Source organism: Barbus barbus (assembly GCF_936440315.1).
Source record: "Barbus barbus genome assembly, chromosome: 47".
NCBI classification, from domain to species: Eukaryota; Metazoa; Chordata; class Actinopteri; order Cypriniformes; family Cyprinidae; genus Barbus; species Barbus barbus.
In genome coordinates, this window is record NC_136725.1 from 3910527 (window position 1) to 3930914 (window position 20388).

General features: G+C 34.4%; 1 protein-coding gene across 1 annotated transcript in view; it reads right to left on the reverse strand.

Annotated features, from left to right (window-relative positions):
• musk (muscle, skeletal, receptor tyrosine kinase) overlaps nt 1-12073 on the reverse strand; it is a 46877-nt gene extending 34804 nt beyond the window's left edge. The window contains exons 1-5 of the mRNA XM_079411132.1: nt 11987-12073; nt 3634-3760; nt 3315-3466; nt 2869-2996; nt 2609-2750 (exon numbers count right to left, since the gene is read on the reverse strand). Of these exons, the coding sequence (XP_079267258.1) occupies nt 2609-2750; nt 2869-2996; nt 3315-3466; nt 3634-3760; nt 11987-12059 (622 nt within the window). The 5' untranslated portion in view covers nt 12060-12073. The remainder of the gene's footprint in view (nt 1-2608; nt 2751-2868; nt 2997-3314; nt 3467-3633; nt 3761-11986) is intronic.
• Between the last annotated feature and the right edge of the window lie 8315 nt (nt 12074-20388).

A 20388-nucleotide genomic window follows, 5' to 3' on the forward strand; every position in this document is an offset into this window, starting at 1 on the left:
TTAAAGTATATTAAAATAGGAAACCAATATTCGAAATTTCAATAATATTTCACAATATTAGTATTTTTTTCTGTATTTTTGATCAAATAAATACAGCCATGATGAGTATAATAGACTCCATTAAAAACATAAAAAATCTTACTGATCCCAAACTTTTGAAAGGCAGTGCATTTTTTGTGAATAATCATTAATTATTAAAGGATATATCACTACGTTTTAGGGAGTTGCACCAAATGACATTGTACAATCTTAACTAACCTTGCCTTGTCACAAAAAGGTCAAATATCATGCTATTTCATATGACTGCTTACTAATAATAATAATAATAATATACTGTAGCTGCAAGCAGCAATTATGGGGCCAAGCACTATGGAAGAAAGCATGAGACCAACTGCAGCAAAGAGTAATTGAAGCCATTTTAAGATTACTATAGTCCAAATCGCTGAAAAATCATTTAAAACTACTAGTCATAATTCAAATTTGTTGTTGTGGTATGTGAAAAAAGATTTATCCATCAACACAAAACCCATAACTTTTTGTCAGCATGGTCTGAAGATGATATGATTAGATTTTGGTGAAAATCAGACCAACAGTCTAGAAGGAGTTCAAAAAAGTAGGTTTTTAAAGAAAATCAAAAGGGCAGAGAGGAAGTTTGGCTGGAGCATCAGACCAACTTCAGAAATGAATAATTGAACCCATTTTATGATTAATTTAGTCAAAACGGCTGAAAAATCATATTTATTGGCGTATAACGTTTGCCCAATACGTGGCGCTGTTATGAAGTCAATATGGTGTGTTCTGTGTGAGTTGACAATGGCACACAGAAAGTTTGGTGTCAATATGCCAAAGCATTGCAGAGATAGGGCCTCAAGTGTCACTTTGGCATCATGTCTCAAATTCATTGTTGTGGTATGTGAAAACGGTTTTGTCTATCAACACGAAATCCATAACTTTTTGTCAGCATGGTCTGAAGATTATATGATTCGATTTTGGTGAAAATCGAACCAACGGTCTAGGAGGAGTTTGAAAAAGTAGGTTTCAACATAAATCACAAAGGCGGACAGGAAGTTTGACTTACTATGACATAATTGGTATGTGTGTTGTCAGCATGACCCAAGGAATAATTTGACCAGTTTCATTGCAATAGGCTAATGCAATCAAAAGTTATTTGCATTTTTGTAAATTTCATTATGAATAATTAATGTTTTATTACTCTTGACCAGTAGGTGGCGCTGTTACCAAACTGACGTGGCGTGGTCAATGTGACGTCACAATGTCACACAAATTTTGGTGTGAATATGTCAAAGTTTCGCTGAGATACAGTCTTAGATGCAGTTTGGCATCTTTCCAGCAAATTCGTTGACGCGCTAAACGAAAACTGTTTCGTATATCGACACAAAATCCATAACTTTTTGTCAACATGGTCTAAAGATGATCCGAGTCAAATTTGGTGAAAATCGGACTAACACTCTAGGAGGAGTTCGAAAAAGTAGGTTTTCAACATGAATCAAAATGACGGACAGGAAGTTCATCCAATTATGGCAAATTTGGTATCGATGTTCTCGGCATGAACGAAGGAATCTATCAACATGAGTTTCATTACAATAGACTAATGTAAGCAAAAGTTATTAGCATTTTTTAAAATTTCATTATAACTTTTGATAATTTGATAATGAACTTTTGGCGCTGTCCCCAACTTTTTTGAGTACCATCAGGGCATGGTGCCGAAGAGTTTTATAACGATATGTGAATGCGTTCGTAAAATATAGCATTTTACTACAAAATTCAACATGGCCGACGCCCAAAATGGCTGCCATGGGAAGATTGGATATGGTTGGACTCGGCATGTTGCACCGAATCTAAAGATTTTTGGCTAAACCATTCACAAGTTATAAGCAAAAATATGCATTTTTCATATCTCCTGACCACTAGGTGGCACAGCGCCGAAACACTGCATGTTGGCTCAGGTCATGCTTGTTATAACACACACACAATTCGTTAGTGTGGTATTCGAGAACGCTTGGACGAATCGACTTGAATTCCATAACTTTTTGCCAGCATGGTCTGGAGATGACCATGCTGGCAATTGTTTTACAAACAATTGAAGATAGCAAAAAAAGCTAATTTTGGATTTGGTTCGACTCAGCTTGAGCCATGGATTCAAAGGAAAAAAGAATTTTCATTTTGTGGTTTACGGTTACGGTTGGACAAGTGGTGGGGCTAAAAAGTCTGAGTTAGAGACTACAAATTTGCTGTGGTAACTATTGACCGTATCATCTATGAGTGTGCCAAATTTCACAACTTTCCCGCAATCGGTTCTATGGGCTGCCATTGACTTTCGGCGGAAGAAACGGAAGAAGAAGAATAAGAACGCTAACGATTACAATAAGTGCTTGGCCCCTAATAATAATAAATCACTATGTGCTCATCATAAAAGAGGTCTACTTTTTAAATTTTTGAATAAATCAATCAATGTGAAAGCATTATTTCATTGGCTCGTAAACATAAAATGACCTTAAAAGTATTTGGAAACATAATGTCATTGCATTAGAAAACCTGAAAAAGACAAGAATACTTGAATGAGTATGAAAGCTATTTTATGTCATACCTTGTACTTCAATAGTGACTGGTTTGGAGTACACGATTCCAAAACTGTTTCTGGCCACACAGCGATACTGTCCTGCGTCCTCTTTCTTGATGTTGTTAATTTTTAGGGAACCAGATTCCAAAACTGATATACGACTATTAACCTACAAGACACAAGCACACAATGATTGATACATTTTGATACATCACAATGATTACACTTACCAACAAATACTGGGAAGAAATGGTATGTTAAATATTAAGACAAGACAATCCATTTACCTTTATCAAATCATCTTCTTTAATCCAGGATATGTCAGGTTTGGGATATCCTAATGTTAAACATGGCAACACTGCTTTGGACTCCACTATCAATGTCATGTTAGTAGGATGTCTTTTGATTTGAGGCTCTGAAAAAATAATAATAGTTCATTAGAGTGACCTTTACTTCACTGAAATTGATATTCTGTTATAACATTCAAATTCAAACACTTTTTACTCCTTCCCATGTGGCTCATTCATAAATGAAGCATTGAATATACCACAGAAATGTCATGTGAATGCAAACTGTGAAAATGAAAATCTACAAGCCTTTATTGAGATACGAAAACAATTATTTGGCAAGTAGCATGAACAAAAAACAAAGTGGAAACAGATGCTCATAATAGTTCTGATATAATATCGGGATGTCTGTTATCTGAGTTATGAGAACACATATGTGAACATACTCATCTTCAGCTGTAAAGCTCCACAGCTCTTGGCCGGTTCTCCAATCCCATTGTTAGCAATGCAACAGTATTCTCCATTGTCCGAATCCTTTACATTGGGAATGATCAGCATTTGGCCATTTTCTCGTATAATGTATCTGGAATCGTAATACCTGCAGTCAAGAAGAAGGTGCTTTACAAACCACTGGTAACCTGAGCACAGTTTGAGACTTTGCTGAGTTCTCATTGCTGACTATACAGGAGAAACTGGCTTGTTTGGTTTTATTTTTATGGATAGCATAGAATAAGAATCAAGTTCATTAATGAAGAAAGTTCAAACCGTATTGGGTAGTTATTCCGCGTCCATGTAATATCAGCTTGAGGGTATGAATCAACCTCACATATGAAAGTAGCATTATGATCCAGAGAGGCGTCCACTGTCTCAAGCAATGTTGTGATTCTGGGTGCTGCAATAAAGAAGGAAATAAATATTTTCATCATCAGATCATAACAAAAATGTTAAGTAACTGTATACAAAGAGGTATTTTTTTATCCTCCCTTCAGTAATCGTGTTATGAAATAAGACAGGTTGACAAGATATGCTTTTTAGCATTTGACCCTGAATAATTATAAATCAGACACTGTAACGGTTGTGAAACTACCTATTCACAACAAAATATTTCACATTCTGTGCGCTACTTGACACACCACAGACAGCTGAGGGTCTCGGGGAGAACATGTTTCTAATGGAAATAACTGTGTGAATGCAGGCCTGATGTTATTCTATGAATAAATCCAGCTGATAAGAAATACATCCCTCCCGTGAATGAGGCCAGACTGGACTTTAGGTCTTATTACACTTCCAATATATTTTTTTTAAAGGTCACATGGTGATACCATGTTTTTGGGATGTATAGGCCTACCATGTCATTTATTATTATTATTATTATTTTAAAACATGGTAATTACATTTTTGGGACTCTGACCATGACAAAAAAAAACTTTTTTTGTGACAATTGTTTTATTTATTTTTATTATGTTTGATTTTTTTTTGCATGTTTATCATGTTAAAGGACATTGCACACTGAGTGCGTTTTTTTCATTTTATTTGTTTTCATATTCATCATCATTTCCTATCAAAATGCTTGATACGGATGCGAAAACGCATAAAATCGAGCCTGATCCAAATTTATTATGACAGACGAAAGTTTCAGAGGCAGTGTGCAATGGCCTTGAGTCTGAAATTTTCGCACGTTGAAAAATAAATATGACCGTCATGAAAAAATTTGGATTGGGTTAGATTTTCAGCGTTTTTCGCATCCGTAGCAAGCATTTTGAGAAGTGTTTTGACAATTCAGAGCCACAGTACAAGCGAACGCCATTGTCAAGTTCATCCACTTCGTCTCAAAACACAAAGCACCATAAGATCCTTGCATACTTAGTTCACAGAAATTGGTGGTCTTCTTTTAATATGTGGCTCTAGTATCGCAAGCAAAGCATCAAACTGAGCCACTGACATCCTGAAGTACACTTTGATTCGCTTGTGATAATCCCTTAACAAGGAGAGGAACTCTCCTTCCACTTTATAGGATTGGTTGGACCCAATATTTCCTTTCCTTTTCGCTTTTTAAGAAACGAGAAGACAACTAAATCATCCTCACGGCTTGAAGATTCCATTTAGTACTGTTTTGTACTGCGATTTTTTTTTTTTTTTAATTTTTTTTTTTTTTTTTTTATTAATACGCATCGGAGTGTGCAAGGTTTCTGTGCATGTTGAATTTCAGACTCAGTCTGCAAGGAACTTAATTCCATGTAATTCCAGGTTTTGAAATGTGGCCCATGATAAAGTCATGTTGTTTTGTGATTTTTTTTGCATGTTTATCATGGTAATACCATGTTTTTGGGATATGTACCATGATTTAAAAAAAAAAATAAATAACTTTTTTTTTTTTTTCTTTTATCATACTAACTCCATGTTTACAAAATGCCATGTTTTTTGGATGTGTACCAACGCAATAGGCTACCTTGTTTTTGAGCGTGTACCATTATAATACCATGTTTTGGGGATGATCAAATTCAGTTAATTTTGACAGATTTATCAGAAAACAAGACGTTATACCTCTATTATTTTTGATTTATATATTCTGATTTAAGAATGTTTGGATATTTGTACTGGAAAATAAGACAAATACTAAGTAAGAAACTGTTTTGGAAGCGTAATACCATGTCTTTTTGGATTTGTGCTATGGTAATAACATGGTATTCTTTAAACTATTCTTTAAAGTATTTTCTACCTTGTAAATGTCATGCTATTTAAAATCAAAGAATCATTCAGTACCATGGTAAGCTATATATCAATGGTGTCTGAGCTAAATTCTAAGACACCTATTTTGATCAACATCTAAAGCAGACAGAAAAGTCAATCCCAGAATGCATTGTTTTACTGCTAAGTACTGAATCTGAGTAAACAAGATGGCTTTTGGGAGAAATGTAGAATATCAATGTGATTATAATTAATACTGACAAATAGTTATATGTTATTAAATATCAACATGCATATGAGTACCTTGTTGTTAGCTTAGCAACATGCTAACATCAGACTGCTGAAATCAGTTGTGTCAAGTCTCTTGAGTAGTGCTATTTGTATGCCGCATGGAGTTGCAGCCTATCTAGGGTGCTGTAGTCACTTATAAGGCTCTGTTTCATTGCATCCTGCCTATTTATGCAACTAGACGACTTAGGATGTGGAAGAGAACCAATGTTTTTGAATATGTAGCCTATTTCATGAGTAATATTTAGTCTAATTTTAATTACCGCAAGATCAACACTTTACTATTGATTGAAGATAACTCAGACATTTTAAGTAAACTTTGATGTGTATGAGTCTGGATATTGCACTTTTAGTTTTGAAATGTTTGCTCTTAAAGTTACATAATGTTTGTGTTAAGAGTCATTAAAACAGCATTAAACATCCATGATAAAATTTGAGGTCCTTTTCGTTCTGCCTCGTAATAAATATTTTAACTGGAGTTTTATTGTTTAGTCTGGCACTGTTATGTCAAGACACGTCAACTCCAGGAAGTTCTCGTCTTTTCATTTCTTTTGCAATCACACTTGTATTGTTTTAGATATTTCTTTAAACAATAGTTTCTTCAAAGGGAAATCTGACTAGATAAATAGCCCGCCCGAATTCTCCAAAAGACTTGTATCAGTTTTCCAAACTTTCCCCTTTTAGATCCAAAAGCTCCTCTCACATTCAGACTAAACTCGACCACAAATGGATGCACTATACTGCGCTCACTAATGTAATTACTGTAGGTCACGTGTCACATGTGTGACACTCGGGCTATTTTCAGTTTTGTTGTATTATTAGCCAGACTATAGCCTGAGTGACTTTGTTGTTGCTCTCCAGTGTTCTTTTAGTATTATGTATATACTATTATATTTTGAATTACCTAGTTGGGAAAACTAGGTTGCTGTTGGAAGAGGTGTTAGTGAGGCCAGCAGGGGGTGATAACCTTGTGGTCTGTGTGGGTCCTAACACCCCAGTATAGTGATGGGGACGCTATACTGTAAAAAGCACCGTCTTTCGGATGAGACGTTAAAATAAGGTCCTGACTCTCTGTGGTCACTAAAAATCCCATGGCACTTCTCGTAAAGAGTAGGGGTGTAACCCCGGTGTCCTGGACAAATTCCCTCCACTGGCCCTTATCTATCATGGCCTCCTAATAATCCCCATACACTTGATTGGCTCAATGACTCTCTCTCCTCTCCACCTGTAGCTGGTGTGTGGTGAGCGCACTGGCGCCGTTGTCCTGTGGCTGCCGTCACATCATCCAAGTGGATGCTGCACACTGGTGGGGGTTGAGGAGAGACCCCCACATGATTGTAAAGGGCTTTGGGTGTACGGCAATACACAATAAATGCGCTATATAAATGCATCATTCATTCATTCATTCATACCTTTCTTATTTATTTTATTTTCATTATCATTATAACTGTTTCCTTTAATTTTAAGGTTTAGTAATTGTATGTGCTTTTGTAAAATGTATCAATTTGCGTACTTCCAGACAAGACCGCTTCCAATGCAAGATTTTTAAGTAAGTTTTTCATGTAATATTTATATTTTTTCCTTTATTTTAGCTTTTTCAGTTAACAGAAACAATGTTTAATAGCTTTAGCTAAAAATAGCATGTTCTTTCAGTCCGTTGAATGCAATGCTATTTACCTTGAAACAGTTCTGCTCTGTGTATATGCTATTTGCTAATAATATTATGTATTTAGAATTGTCATTTTCAATTTTCATCAGTGGAAAAAGCTGAACCAAGGTGTAGTTACGCCTTGCTAACCAGTAAAAACTGAATTAAGCTGGTCTGGCATGCTGACAACTGCACAAAACCCCTTTAAAAACATTCTGGGAGAATAGCTGAGCACTTCAGGTTTGGTTCAAGCTTTGTTTCAGGAGGGAGTTGTGTTCTCTGTCATGTATGCAGGTGAGTGACAGCGGTGAAGCTGGAGCCTCATTAATTTACAGCATGACTGTGCAAACCTCGTTTGCTGTCGGCTGTGTTTTCTCACGGGGATGCATTAGCACTCCGCATGAACACAACCTGCCAATTTCCAGAGTGTGAATCAGCGGATATATCACCTGTTCCTCGCAAGAGCTTCCAAGGACACCATCATCCCGACCTGTTAGCAACAGCTCATGTTAAGATGCTGCTTAGAGTTTTATGTAAGAGACTCACTCTCCAATTTGATGTAAACAAATTACTTCATTTACAATAAATCAACTATTCTTTCGTCCATCCACCTGGAAAAGGTCCGGCATTCATTTGTTTGCATATATGCCATTTGCTTTGATTTATAATGCAAAGGCATTCAGACATTTTTAAGTATGACTCAAATGGCCAAATATGTTGGAGGCCATTGTATGTAAAATATTGAACACTTTTTTAGAAAAAGCCACCTATTTATGTTTAGTAAAAACTTTATTTCTGAATGGCGAAAACATTAATTAACATGAATAAATACATAAATAAATACGCTGATGTTTTAAGAACATTATTGGCAACCAGATAACTTTGAATGAATATTCTGTTAGCCTTGACAAATGTTCGTTGAGAGAACCTTGCCAGAAAATTAGTCAACCTTCTGAGACGGTTCTCTGAATGCAAGTCTTCGCTATTTTTGCTGCATTTGGTCTTTTTGGCTTCCAGTAGTGCTCTACTTCACTATTGTCCTGTTTTTATGGGTACTTTTCTGTGTGAATGACATTTGGTGTGATACCAAGAAGGATATTCTGTATGCAAAGGTTGAGAAGGAGCATTTATTTTTGATCCACAGTTCACTGACAGCCAAGTGATGTGTAGAACAGCTACTGATTAATATGATTGAGGTAGTGTGTACGTCAATATCAAATTTATACCTCACCATCTGATCGCATACCATTTTGGCATCATCTATTAAGAGTGGGTTTCATCTGGTTTGGTTCCAGGATCCAAATTTTGCATTGGACATGGAGTGGCGACACTCTCAAATTTAATCTACATTAACGCAATCTGGGTCATATTTCCTTTGACATTTCATAGTTCATAGGTTTTCAGGATGAAGGCATGTCAATGTTGGCCTCTGCCTTACTTCTACCAAGATACAGATGAATTTGTGCCAAAATATCATAGAGTTTGATCAAATGCAACCTTTGACATAAACAGCAAAAGATATGAAGTGTTTTCTTTTCAATTCTTAAAGAGATAGTTCGCCCAAAAATTAAACTTACCCCATGATTTACTCACCCTCAAGCCATCCTAGGTATATATGACTTTCATCTTTCAGATGAATGCAATCAGAGTTATAAAAATATGTAATTCCAAGCTTTATAATGGCAGTGAATGGTGGTTGAGATTTTGAAGCAAAATAATGTGCATCCATCCATCATAAAAAGTGCTCCACACAGCTCTGGGGGTTTAATAAAGGCCTTCTGAAGTGAATCAATGTCTTTGTGCAAGAAAAATACCCATATTTAAAACTTTATTAATGGTAATCTATAGCTTCTGCTAACTGTCGTACGCTTGTTCAAGAGAGAACGGCGTTCCATACCCCGGCGCCATGTGAAGCAGTTTTCATCATGGATGGATGCACTTTTTTGGGCTTCAAAATCTTGACCACTATTCACTGCCATTATAAAGTTTGGGAGATCCAGGGCATTTCTTAATATAGCTTTTATTATATTCATCTGAAAGATGAAAGTGATGTACACATAGGGTGCCTTGAGTAAATCATGGGGTAATTTTGGGTGAACTATCCCTTTAAAAACTAATTAGACTACATATCAAATTACACACAATTGCAATTAACAGTTGCATTCATAAAAGACCTGAAACTAATTGTTGTCTCTCTGCCGTGGTTCCATTTGTTTTGGACTAAAAAAAGAACTAAAACCAATTTTCCTGATGTTCATTTCAGTTCCGTTAACAGTAAGATAATAAAAAGTCATTTACTTCATCTTGCTCATTAATTGAAAACTGTTACAATTTGATATTGTATTTAAGCATTCTGAGACTCATTATCGTTACTGACAGGTTGCTCATATAATAATGTGTAGTAAAAGTTTTTTTTTTTTTTTTAAATCATACCAAAATGTTACCAAAAATAGCATTGATTTGTTGAGTATAATTGTTGGTTATAGTTACCAAATATTTTTTAAGTGCTAAAAAAAATCAAATATTACAATTATTATTGCCTATTGCGACCCATCAGTGGAGAAACCATTGCTTTAGAAATCCAGAATGCATTTTCCATTCTGGATGCCTTCCATGTGTATCTAAGATGTTACCTTGTGTATCATGCCATAATCGAACATTCTAAATCAATATTCTCCATCTTAACCTTTTGCAAATTCTATAAATCATGTCAAGGTCATTTGCTCTATGTAGAACAATTGATTGTAGCATACTGTCCAACACCAACATACCGACACCGTACTCACCGAATGACCTCATAAGTTATTTTAAGATGTCGATTAGTAACCGCATGAGTGTATCTAAGGAGAAACGGTTGGCATACAGTGTATCTTCTCCGTCTCCTAAAATCATTATAAACCTTTCCAGTGGGAAGATATTGAGGTTCAAAGCTCTGAGGTCACAGATATGCTTTTCGGTTCTCCAGAAATAATATGTCACAAATTATAGCTCAGGTTTGACGTGACCTCTCAGTTTAAATCATAAATACACAAATCAAAACCCATCTGTCAGTGATTCTGAGGCTGATACTGTAAAGCCTTGTAAATTATTCTACAAATGTGATCTGTATGTAATTGCTTTTCTCAAATAGTCAAGAAAACCAGACTATAATAAAGGTTTATTCACTGTGGGTGCGAAGAAAAATGTGACAAAAAAAAACTTGATTTGAAAATTATAATTTAGCATTTGAACATAGTATGGTATTGCATATTGAGAAAGGAACATGCTGGAAACTTCCATCCTTTAATCTACGATGACATGAAGTAATTGTTATGTGTGACCATTGGTGCTATTATTATTAATACAGCAGCACATGTTGTATCACTACTGTCAGAAACAGCTCCTTTCATAACAAACTTTCGACACTTTTGACATCCATTATTATAAATATTACCATGTTGAAACATGGTTGAATCAGATATCTTCGTATTTCTTTTTTGATGTTTGTATGCATTTTATATGTTGCTGAATAGAGTCATTTGTTTCATAACCGTGTTGCTAAAAATCCTAATAACACGCTGTTTAACAGCAGGTTCAATTGTGACAACTTAATTGTGACAAAGAACTGTATGTTTTTCAATACAAGTGGAAATTTAATTTAATTTAATTTAATTTTATTTTATTTTATTTTATTTTATTTTATATTTTTTATTTTTGTTTATTTTTATTTTATTTTATTTTATTTTATTATTTTTATTTTTATTTTATTTTATTTTATTTTATTTTGTTATTTTTTTTTTATTTTTTTTTTTATTTTTTTTATTTATTATTATTATTTTTATTTATTTTTTTTTATAGCTAAGTATGTGCCAGTGCAAAACTGCTTTAACACATACCTTAGGTAAACTACTTTGTACATCAAAACCACTCATTTCCCAGTTGTTTTAAAAACTAAGTCAAACAAATTTGCGCCAGCTGAATGTAACATTTTTGGCAGGCCAAATTATTTATTTAAGCAAAATACGAAACAAAATAAACGTTATTTTGTAAAAAAGTAAAAAGCTCTTCAGATATCGCCAGCACATTTTATAATACACAAAAATCAAACAGTTCACCCCTCAGATAGATAGATAGATAGATAGATAGATAGACAGACAGACAGACAGACAGACAGACAGACAGACAGACAGACAGACAGACAGACAGATAGATAGATAGATAGATAGATAGATAGATAGATAGATAGATAGATAGATAGATAGATAGATAGATAGATAGATAGATAGATAGGTCATTTTATTCAAGTTCATTGCTGCATAGTAAAATGCACTATTACAAATTATGTAAATCCTAAAACTTTATTTCCATTTGAAATTAGAAACAAACCTCTTTTTTTATCTAATTCACCAGATCCCTAATCATATCTCAATATTCAACAAACTGCCTCGCTTCACCATGTAGCTCAATGCTTGCACAACACAAGATAGCTATTCACAATCAGAAGCCGTGACTCACCTCTCTGGAGCCCTTCACTCAGGCTGAAATACGCCAGAAGAACTATCAATGGAATGTTTTTGAGGACCTTCATGTTCACCTTAGAACGTTCTGCTTGGAATCAGCTTTAAAATCCATTGGTCAGCCTCATATCGAAGCTGTGAGATGCAGTGGCAGCAGACAGTAGAGTGTGTGTGTGTGCTGCAGACAGGCCCTGCGATCTGTGCGCTCGGCTCGAGACAGACAGGGCCAGCTGCTGGATACGCTTACACTGAGATGAGGTGAGGGGGATGAGATGCAGAAAGTGTTGAGAAAATACCAACAATTCCATTTGTATAGAAGGGAACATGATGTACGCATTTAATGGGTGCTGTTTAGTATCAAAAATTTGTATATTTCCAGTATTGCCAAAATTCAGAGCTCATGATCATGAAAATTATGAAGGGAATTGTACACTGTGATAGATAGATTAAATAAATAAATGTACACTGTGTAAAAAAATAAATACATTTTGGAGTAGATTTTTAGTTTCAAACTTTCATGTATAATTAAATGCATTTGAATTGTTAAAATTTACTCAATTTATAATTTAAAAAATGTTTCTACTGTCCCAGTCTGTGTTAATATTACTAGTGGCAGTCAATGCAGAACCTATAAACAATAATATTTCATAAAAACAAATAACTTCACAGAGGTTTATTTAACAGTATTTTCAAATTTCACACAATTAATGTGGGTTGTGAATCCATTATAACTGCTAAAGCATTATATATATATATATATATATATATATATATATATATATATTTTTTTTTTTTCTTTTCTTTTTTGAAAGTCAGTCATGTGTTTCTCTTTGTGAGTTGGACGGCCCTCAGAAACACTCGCCAGCCCTCCCTCACTCATAGCAATAGCATGACAGGCACAGCCTTTGCATTCAAGTCGCCTTTGTATGGCAGGACCCACCTGTTGCTCACTGGCCCGTACACACTGATTTGTTTTCAGCTGGAGAGTGACATTTCCCAAAGTGACTGTTTATGTCCCCATCTTCTGTGCTTTCGCCTTGTATGGTTAATTGCAGTGGAACATTTTATTCTGAGTGTGCATGATGCCTGATATGCAAAGAAATGTGTTTATTATCACTTCAAAAGCAGTGTTTGTTTTGGTGATGTCAGAACTAAGAATGTACTAAAAATGTATGCGTCATTAAGTATTTATTTTATTCTGATGGGTGGGGGGGGTCTTAGTCCTATGCTGACTTGGTTCTGTGAATATGAATGGTAGTGAAGAGCATGTACAGACATTAATTTTTTATTCCCATAATTTCTGTCCAGCGGTTTTTACTTTTTAATTTAGTCTCTGATGCAGAATTTCTATGTATAAAGTCTTAAAATCTGAGACCAGACTGAACATGATTTTTTTTTTTTTTCCAATTAAACATGGAAATAAAATGTTAATGTAAGAAGGAATATTTTGATTCTGCACCATTTATGATGCATGAGAGATAAAAGATGTCTTTTGTATGGAATATTGTCTCTTGTGGAATATTATTACTTTAATTAAAAGGGGTCATCGGATGTGACATGTACTTTTACATGTTGTTTGAACTGAAATGTGTGTTGGCAGTGTATGTAGACAACCACCCTATAGTAATAATAGACCCACCCAGAGTTTTTTTTTTTTATCTCGTTAAATCATTTCCCCTGTCTCATATAAAGCCGATCTCAGATGCCTGTCTGTGTGACACACGTCACACAGACCCAGGCCCCTCCCACGATTGTTGATTGACACTAGTGTTTTACCTTAGACCCGCCCTGAGTGAGCTGTCATCAGTCCACCATTGTTTCACCACCGGAGCAGATGTAGACAAGAATGGCTCCTAAGCGATTGAGGTGTTCTGTTGATGGATGTAATAATGAACATAGCAGTTGTCATTAACTCCCAACATCTGAGCCGCTGAAGACGCAGTGAATTAGCTTTGTTTTTGAAGGGAATGTGCCCCCAATCTGTGTAAATGCGCCTAAGTTTGAGTGAATCATTCGTGATCCAGCTTCACCTCCAGAAGATGTAAGTATAAGGTTATTTTCCTTTCCTAATAATGTTCTAGTTTCAAGTTCAGCGGCTAAAGTAAATAGTCTCATGAGAACAGATCATTACCCCACGGAAGAGAGGGACGGGGTCAGCAGAGCTCGGTAAAACGGCTTACTGAAAACAGAGCTGATTTTGACAGGGTAAAAAGGGTGTTTTTACACTACCATTGAGCAATTTTAACCAAAGTATGTTATAGACTATAAGACCCTAAAGCATTGGTCTCAAACTCAATTCCTGGAGGGCCACAGCTCTGCAGAGTTTAGCTCCAACCAGCTCCAAATCACACCTGTTTGGAAGTTTCTAGTGATCCTGAAGACCTTGATTAGCTGGATCAGGTGTGTTTGATTAGGGTTGGAGCTAAACTCTGCAGAGCTGTGGCCCTCCAGGAATTGAGTTTGAGACCAATGCCCTAAAGAATCATTTCAACTTGTGGTAAATGGGCATCAGATGACCCCTTTTACTGTTTTCTATTTTAGTATATTTTAGAATTTAATTAATTCATGTGAAGCAAAGTTGGATTTTCAGGATCAATACTCATTTGATTATTATCAATACTGTTTATAGATCATTCAATACCATCATTGATTATTATCAATATTGAAAACAGTTGTGCTGCAAAATATTTTTTTACATTTTCCAGAATTTTCTGATTAATAGAAGGGTCAAAAGAACCCTTTGCTCCTCTCTGCCCTGCCTTTCTGAAACGCATCAATTTATACAAAGCTCATCGTTCTGAAAAGAGCAGTGTGCTCTGATTGGCCAGCTGTCCAGTGCGTTGTGATCGGCAGAATACCTCAAGCGTGTGATGGAAATGTTACGCCCCTTACCATATTTGGAAACATACAGCGTCTCCACAACATGGCAGCGGGGCAATGGCAACAATACTGCAGCAAGAATAAAAGTTACGTTTTAAAGAAAGTCTTCTTTCTTTGCCTAAACATTTGGGCGCTGTAATGCAAATCTTCCAAAATAGTGAAGTAGATAGTGACGGGGGGGTGTTTGAATGAGGTGTTTTAGGAAGGCATGGACAAGTCTTAAAGGGGTCATATGATGTGATTTCTAGTTTTCCTTTCTCTTTGGGGTGTTACAAGCTGTTCGTGCATAGATAAGATCCCTAAAGTTGCAAAGACTAAAGTCCCAAACCCAAAGAGATATTCATAATAAAAGTTAAGATACGTCCACGCCCCCACATGTCTACGTCACGGCGTGGGAAGATTGCATAGCACCGCCCAAATGTATGCGCAAAGAAAGAGGGCGTGATTTTTTTATTCTCGCTGTAGTATTGTTGCTGCTGCCGGTGCCATGTCCTGGAGACGCTGTGTTTCGTTGTTTCATTTCATTGTTTCAGCGCATTTCACGGAGGACTATTTCCTGAACCTGGGAGAGTAGCCTACAATGTCAGCTGTGCTCAAAGGCTGTTTCTATAAAGTGGGGCAATTCCAATTTTGCAAGGACAGACTGGCACTACTGACTCACAGCCTGTAAGTATGTTTTCATATTTAAAGAATGACTATTCAAACGCGAGTTTTGAGCTGTGTAGAGTAGCGCTTGTTGTTTGTCATTTCTTCGATCATGACTGTAGACATGGTAATGTTTACGTAAAAAGTCAGTATAAGTTTTTATAACCAGTAACTATGTCCCCGCTGGATGCAACAAATGCCTTGTTTATAATGGGTTTTATTGTTTTTGTCTCATCGCACCAGGACACGGCATCACAATACGGTAAGGGCCGTAACATTTCCATTACACACTTGAGGTATTCGGCCAATCACAACGCACTGGATAGCTGGCCAATCAGAGCACACCTCACTTCTCAGAACGATGAGCTTTGTAAAAATCTACGCATTTCAGAAAGGCGGAGCATAGAGGAGCAACAATAATGTACAGTATGTGGAATATCATATGTTTTTTTTAACCTTAAATCACATAAACACATTGCATTACACCAAATACACAAAATAATGTTCTTTTTAGCAACGTCATATGACCCCTTTATCTCTTTGGGTTTGAGACTTCAGTCTTTGCAGCTTTACGGATCTTGTATGTGCACAAACAGCTTGTAACACTCCAAAGACTTTCTTTCTTTCTTTCAAAGAAAAGAACAAGTTTATTCCAAGGGCAAAGTTAGGGAGGCTGAGGACAGCTGAGATTCCTCAGATGTTCTGTCCGTAACCCTAACAGTGTCACCCAGAGTTTTGGCAGACATTGAGATATTACAGCCAGTGATCGGCCAATAAGCATTCTGCAATACAACATGAGTGAAGCACACTGTATTTCAGTACCACATCACAATCTGACTGCAAGCATACCAATCAGAAGTCCAAATCTATTTAGGCCTGTCCATCTCTCTATCGGGCTGTAAGTCAATGAATAAATGAAACACAAACACTCCAACTCAGTGTCTTCATTTCATGGGTCTTTCTGAAACTTAAGTTATACTGCCATCTGTTGTACAGTTAGAGAAGAGCCTCAACACCATGAGGCAGGCATTCCAGTAATGGCACGTCCCTGTTTAGCAAGCCCCGAGATTTCAAAAGCATCCCGGTCTGCAGCGTGGACTAACATGAACCCACTCTGAGTTGCACAACTGATTTGAGTTTGTACATTTCAGCAGCTGCATGTGTGTAAAACAAATGTAGTTTCAATGCAGTGTAATGCAGCAACTTTCTAATTAATTTACATGCATTCCTTAAGCAAAAAACCTGGTGGGTATGAGGAGGAGAAGAGAGATATCAAAACATGTATATTGCAAACCTCCGTGCAATATGTTGAAATAGTGTAGAGCCGTGGCTGGGTCTTTATCATGCTGAACAAAGGTTAAGGGTCAAAGTGCACTATTGTTTTGTCATTCTTTCTGAATATTGCAGCTTTTTGGAGAGTTTTTTTGTATTATATTTATTGTACTATATATGATTTAACACAATTTAGCTGCAAACACACTTGTGTACACTGCAACTTTTACAAATGGACAAATGATTACAAATGGACAAATTTAAGGTCAAAATTACCTATGAAATGTAAAGAAACGCTTGCATGGAAGTTAGTCTGAAACGCAAGATGTCATTGGATTGTTTTATGCAAGATAAGTAAAAAAAAATGTTTTTGTCCATTTGTAAAAGTTGCAGTGTACACAAGTGTGTGTGTGTTTGCAGCTAAATTGTGTTAAATCATATATAGTACAATAAATATAATACAAAAAAACTCTCCAAAAAGCTGCAATATTCAGAAAGAATGACAAAACACTAGTGCACTTTGACCCTTGACCTTTGTCCAGCATGATAAAGACCCAGCTACGGCTCTACACTATTTCAACATATTGCACGGAGGTTTGCAATATACATGTTTTGAAATCTCTCTTCTCCTCCTCATACCCACCAGGTTTTTTGCTTTTTGGAGAGTTTTTTTGTATTATATTTATTGTACTATATATGATTTAACACAATTTAGCTGCAAACACACTTGTGTACACTGTAACTTTTACAAATGGACAAATGATTACAAATGGACAAATTTAAGGTCAAAATTTTCTATGAAATGTAAAGAAACGCTTGCATGGAAGTTAGTCTGAAATGCAAGATGTCATTGGATTGTTTCATGCAAGATAAGTAAAAAAATACAACATATGTAATACACCTATGGCCATATTTAACTACTTTTAGTCTACATTTAAATAATTATTTAATACTCTCTGCATACCTGCATATATTTTTTTATTTCATTTCATTTAATTAAATTTTATATTTTCTTTTATTCTTTTTTTTATTGGACATTTACTTTTTAGGCTACAAAAACTGAATGCACAGTAAGTGTGTGTGTGTGTGTGGGGTGGGCAAGAAAAAACTAAAACTTTAAACTTCAGTGATGCATGTATACACTACAAAAAAAAAAAAAAAAAAAAAAAAAGTATATATTAGTGCTGGGCAACGATTGATCGTGATTAATCACATCCAAAATAAAAGTTTATGTGTACATAATATATGTATGTGTACTGTGCATATTTATTATGTATGTTTTATGTATATTTAAGTTAATAATTTATAATTAATCGCTGCCCAGCACTAATATATATATAAATATATATCTGTAGTTTATATATATGTAGTAACGCATTATGTATTTATGTATATTTGTATTATGTTTTTATGTATATTTAAGAAAAATATGTTGTTTATATATTAGATATTTATATATATATATATATATATATATATATATATATATATATATATAACATAAATTATATGAATATAAATACATACATGTAAATACATGTAAATATTTTCAAAATATATACTGTATATGTGTGTATTGATATATGCGTAATAAATATACAGTACACACACACATATATTATATAAACAAAAACTTTTATTTTGGCAGCGATTAATCGCTGCCCAGCACTAATATATATATATATATATATATATATATATATATATATATATATTTATATATATGTAATAACGCATTATGCGTTACACCCAACACTGTATATATATATATATATATTTATATATATATATGCATAACGCGTTACTGTAATTAAATTACTTATCCACTGAAACAGTAAAGTAAGGGATTACTGTTAATTTTTAAGTAATTTAATTACAGTTACTTATAAAGTACTTGCGTTACATACAGTAAATAATTTCAACAGTTCTAAAATCAGTATTGAATTTGAAATGTAAATTTACCGTCTAAAGATAAAATTGAATGCAGCGGCTTTAACCCTCCGTGCGCCGACTCGTTCACTTTCAGATTTTCCTGATTCACAGAGAAACCTAAATAATCAGATACATATAAGACTAAAATCAATTGAATCTAAAAAGCTTGAATTTTACTTTTAAATGAACAAAAACGAAAACGAATATTACTGATTATGTAATCCGTATGAAACTAAGGCAAGGTACAGTCTTTCCTGTATCTGAAAGCTTGAAGTGTCTAGCCTACTTTTAAATGAACGAATTCAAATCAAAAACTAATATTACTGATTATGTAATCCCTATGAAAGTGAAGCGAGACTAGTCTTTCCCGTATCTGAAAGCCTGAAGTGTCTACTTTTAAATGAACGAATTCAAATCTAAAACGAATATTATCTGAATATGTAGGCCTAATCCATATGAAACTGTAGGCTACAGTCTTTCCCGTATCTGAGCTCATTATATGCAGTCACCTGCACGCAAACACCCTCACTTGGACACACAAAAAAAAAGAAAACAAATTCAAGATTCATCTAATTTTCATCATTTTTGAAAGAAGACCTAATATGATGAATTTAAGAACATCGCTCTGACATGGCTTTATTCATCAGAGAAGATCATTTCTGTAATTTATTCTTACATACATTAACGTGTTATTTTTACATAAACCTGTATGGATTTTACTAGCTGGGTTTATCCTGAACATCTTGCCAAACTGAATAGAACCGTATTTCTATTTGTTAACCAAAGAAGGTTACATTTTTATAAAAAAGAGTTTAAGTATTACATTATATCCCATGTTTTAAAGCTAAAAGGCTAAACTATTCTGTGTTTGACTAAAATTGAAAGAATAAAGAGTTTAATTTCTATTAAGGTTTATAGGGATTTTAAGATGTAGCCTAATTAGCTATTTGAATAATTAAGTTACTTATTGAGTAACTAAGTTACTGTTCAGACAGAGTAATTAGTAATTTAAATACAATATTGATGAAGTAATTAGTAACTGTAATTAATTACTTTTTTAAGTAACTTACCCAAGAGTTAATTTGCCAAACCAGATAACTCCGTTCTTAATAATTCTCAAAAATCATGTTTTTAATTCCAATTAATCTCAATCAAATTGCAGTTGTTGTTTTTTTTTTTGAATAGGTTTAAAAATAACTTTAAACAACAGCTTACTAACACAATAATAAAAAAAAAACATGATAACATAATAAAAAACATGATTTTTGAACATTTAAAAAAAACGGAGTTATCTGTTTTTGCAAATAAACTCTATATATATATATATATATATATATATATATATATATATATATATATATATATATATATATATATATATATATATATATATATATAGTATACATGTATATAACCAAATAAATACTAAATAAATACATAAACTGTTTCTACAATATATATATGTATATATATATAAAGCAACACAATGGTTTTTAACATTGATAATAATCAGAAATGTGTCTTGAGCAGTAAATCAGCATATTAGAATGATTTCTGAAGGATCATGTGACACTAAAGACTGGAGTAATGATGCTGAAAATTCTGCTTTGATCACAGGAATAAATTACATTTTAATATCTACTTGCAGAAATTTTACAGTTATGATACAAT